Here is a 1,675-nt window from a genome sequence, read left to right as displayed (position 1 = left end):
ATGTACCCCAAAAAACAACCAGCCTAATGGCCAACCCCGTTCAATGTGTGCGCACACAGGTTGCTTAAGTTGGTTTTGTCTTCAAATTGAGAGCGACCAATAGTAGCCGGAGCACACGCAACGCGGACTCTTCGGCAAGGTATGAGTTGAGAAGGAATCGCGCTTAGGATTTACCTATAATAGCATCCACCACGCCAGGCGCCAGACGCGCGTCGACGAGCCCTTCCCGTCTGGCAGTCCGCAAACGGTCAGCGGTGTTGTACTTCGCTGCCCAGAGCTTATCTATGTCATCTTCGTCCAGCCCAACAGAACCCAGGCCAGCGTCTGCAACAGCAGCACACATAAGCTTCCTCCACTCATCTGGCGTCATAGCGTCTCGCAGGTTCTGCTTTATCTGCGTCGAGCCCAAGTACTAGGTGAACGCGAAATTAACACAGCTAAAGGTTGAAGTTCGTGTTCTGCTCGTTGCAATTGCAAGCTCTGACCAGAAAGAAATTTCGGGAGTCAAGCCGGAAATTGTTTCCAACCCTGGAGCTGACCGTTAGTACCGCCTTCCATTTGACAGCACAAAACAATTTTTCCTTAGGATTTTAATACGTTTCATGGAATGCTGGCGACCCGCTGAAGCGAATCTGAAAGGGCGCCACCACAGCTGCTTGTGCGATGCAACATGCAAGTGCAACCAACTCAGATGACACACAAAGGGTGAGCTGGCTCAATTCGGAATCGCAAAGACTACATCAAAACGTTCTTTATATTTTTTGCTGGTTGAAACCGCAAGGCGGCCCGTGCGCCCGCGCACTGAAACTCCTTTAGATCTATACGCATTTTTACATATCCGCTTATCAACATTGTGAACTTGTCGGACAATCAAACTGAATCTCTTAGTTACATTGACAGCGACGACTCATGGCTTCTCAAACTAATGGGCGCCAAGAAACAAACCAGTGTCCAACCTGGGGCTCTTGAAAGAGTCGAGTTGGGAAAAAATCACCTCCTTCTTCCCCCATCTCCTCCCCCATCTTCTCCCCCCTCCCCACTTTCAGGGTGGTTATCCGCAGCGCCAACAAGAGCACTGACACTGACCTGCTGGGTCATGATGCCTGGGTGGCGAGAGTGGAACACAACGATCACAACACACTAGACGAATGTCTTAGTGTAATCGAATTTCATTCGGGAAGTTTGCGGCATTTGCGACTGAGCGAGCCCAGGTTTCGAGACACTTATCCTGTAAAGCTCCGTGACATTTGGACAAGCTCGTCGCGTGCGATTGTGGCAGAGTCTTCTAGCCCTGCGCATGCTGTGGCCCGCACAGGCTACCAGAGTTTCGGCAGTCTTTTTGGGGTGAGGCCCCCCGAATGGCGCTTCGCGCCGGGGGCCATGCCCCCGGTGTTCACTGCTGCAATCAGTCAGTCTGTCTGTCATGTCTTGCTCGATAAAGTTACGTTCAAAAGCTACATCAACTCTTTATCGATTGGCCAAAGGAGAAAATTCAGATAAATTAGAGCGCGAAGATAGCTTTCCATGGCTTTCGAGTTTGACTTCCCCTCACCTCGCAGCCCGAAGCAGAATGCGGTTGTTACAGTGGACCCCGCACTCTGGGAACCGGTCTCCCTTCGATTTCCCGGGAATACCTTCGTTGGGAGTTCGTCTTTTTTCATTCCGTGCTCATTCG

General features: G+C 51.0%; 1 protein-coding gene across 1 annotated transcript in view; it reads left to right on the top strand.

The window, feature by feature from the left end:
• Window positions 1-670: 670 nt before the first annotated feature.
• Window positions 671-1,675, top strand: part of VOLCADRAFT_99174 (uncharacterized protein) — a gene marked incomplete at both ends in the record, with an annotated part of 5,775 nt that continues 4,770 nt past the window's right edge. The window contains 2 exons of the mRNA XM_002957967.1: window positions 671-705; window positions 1,047-1,344. Coding sequence (XP_002958013.1) covers window positions 671-705; window positions 1,047-1,344 — 333 coding nt within the window. The remainder of the gene's footprint in view (window positions 706-1,046; window positions 1,345-1,675) is intronic.

This window comes from Volvox carteri (genome assembly GCF_000143455.1).
Source record: "Volvox carteri f. nagariensis unplaced genomic scaffold VOLCAscaffold_83, whole genome shotgun sequence".
NCBI classification, from domain to species: domain Eukaryota; kingdom Viridiplantae; phylum Chlorophyta; class Chlorophyceae; order Chlamydomonadales; family Volvocaceae; genus Volvox; species Volvox carteri.
The sequence above is the reverse complement of the archived record's forward strand: the minus strand, read 5'-3'. Positions and strand labels throughout refer to the sequence as shown.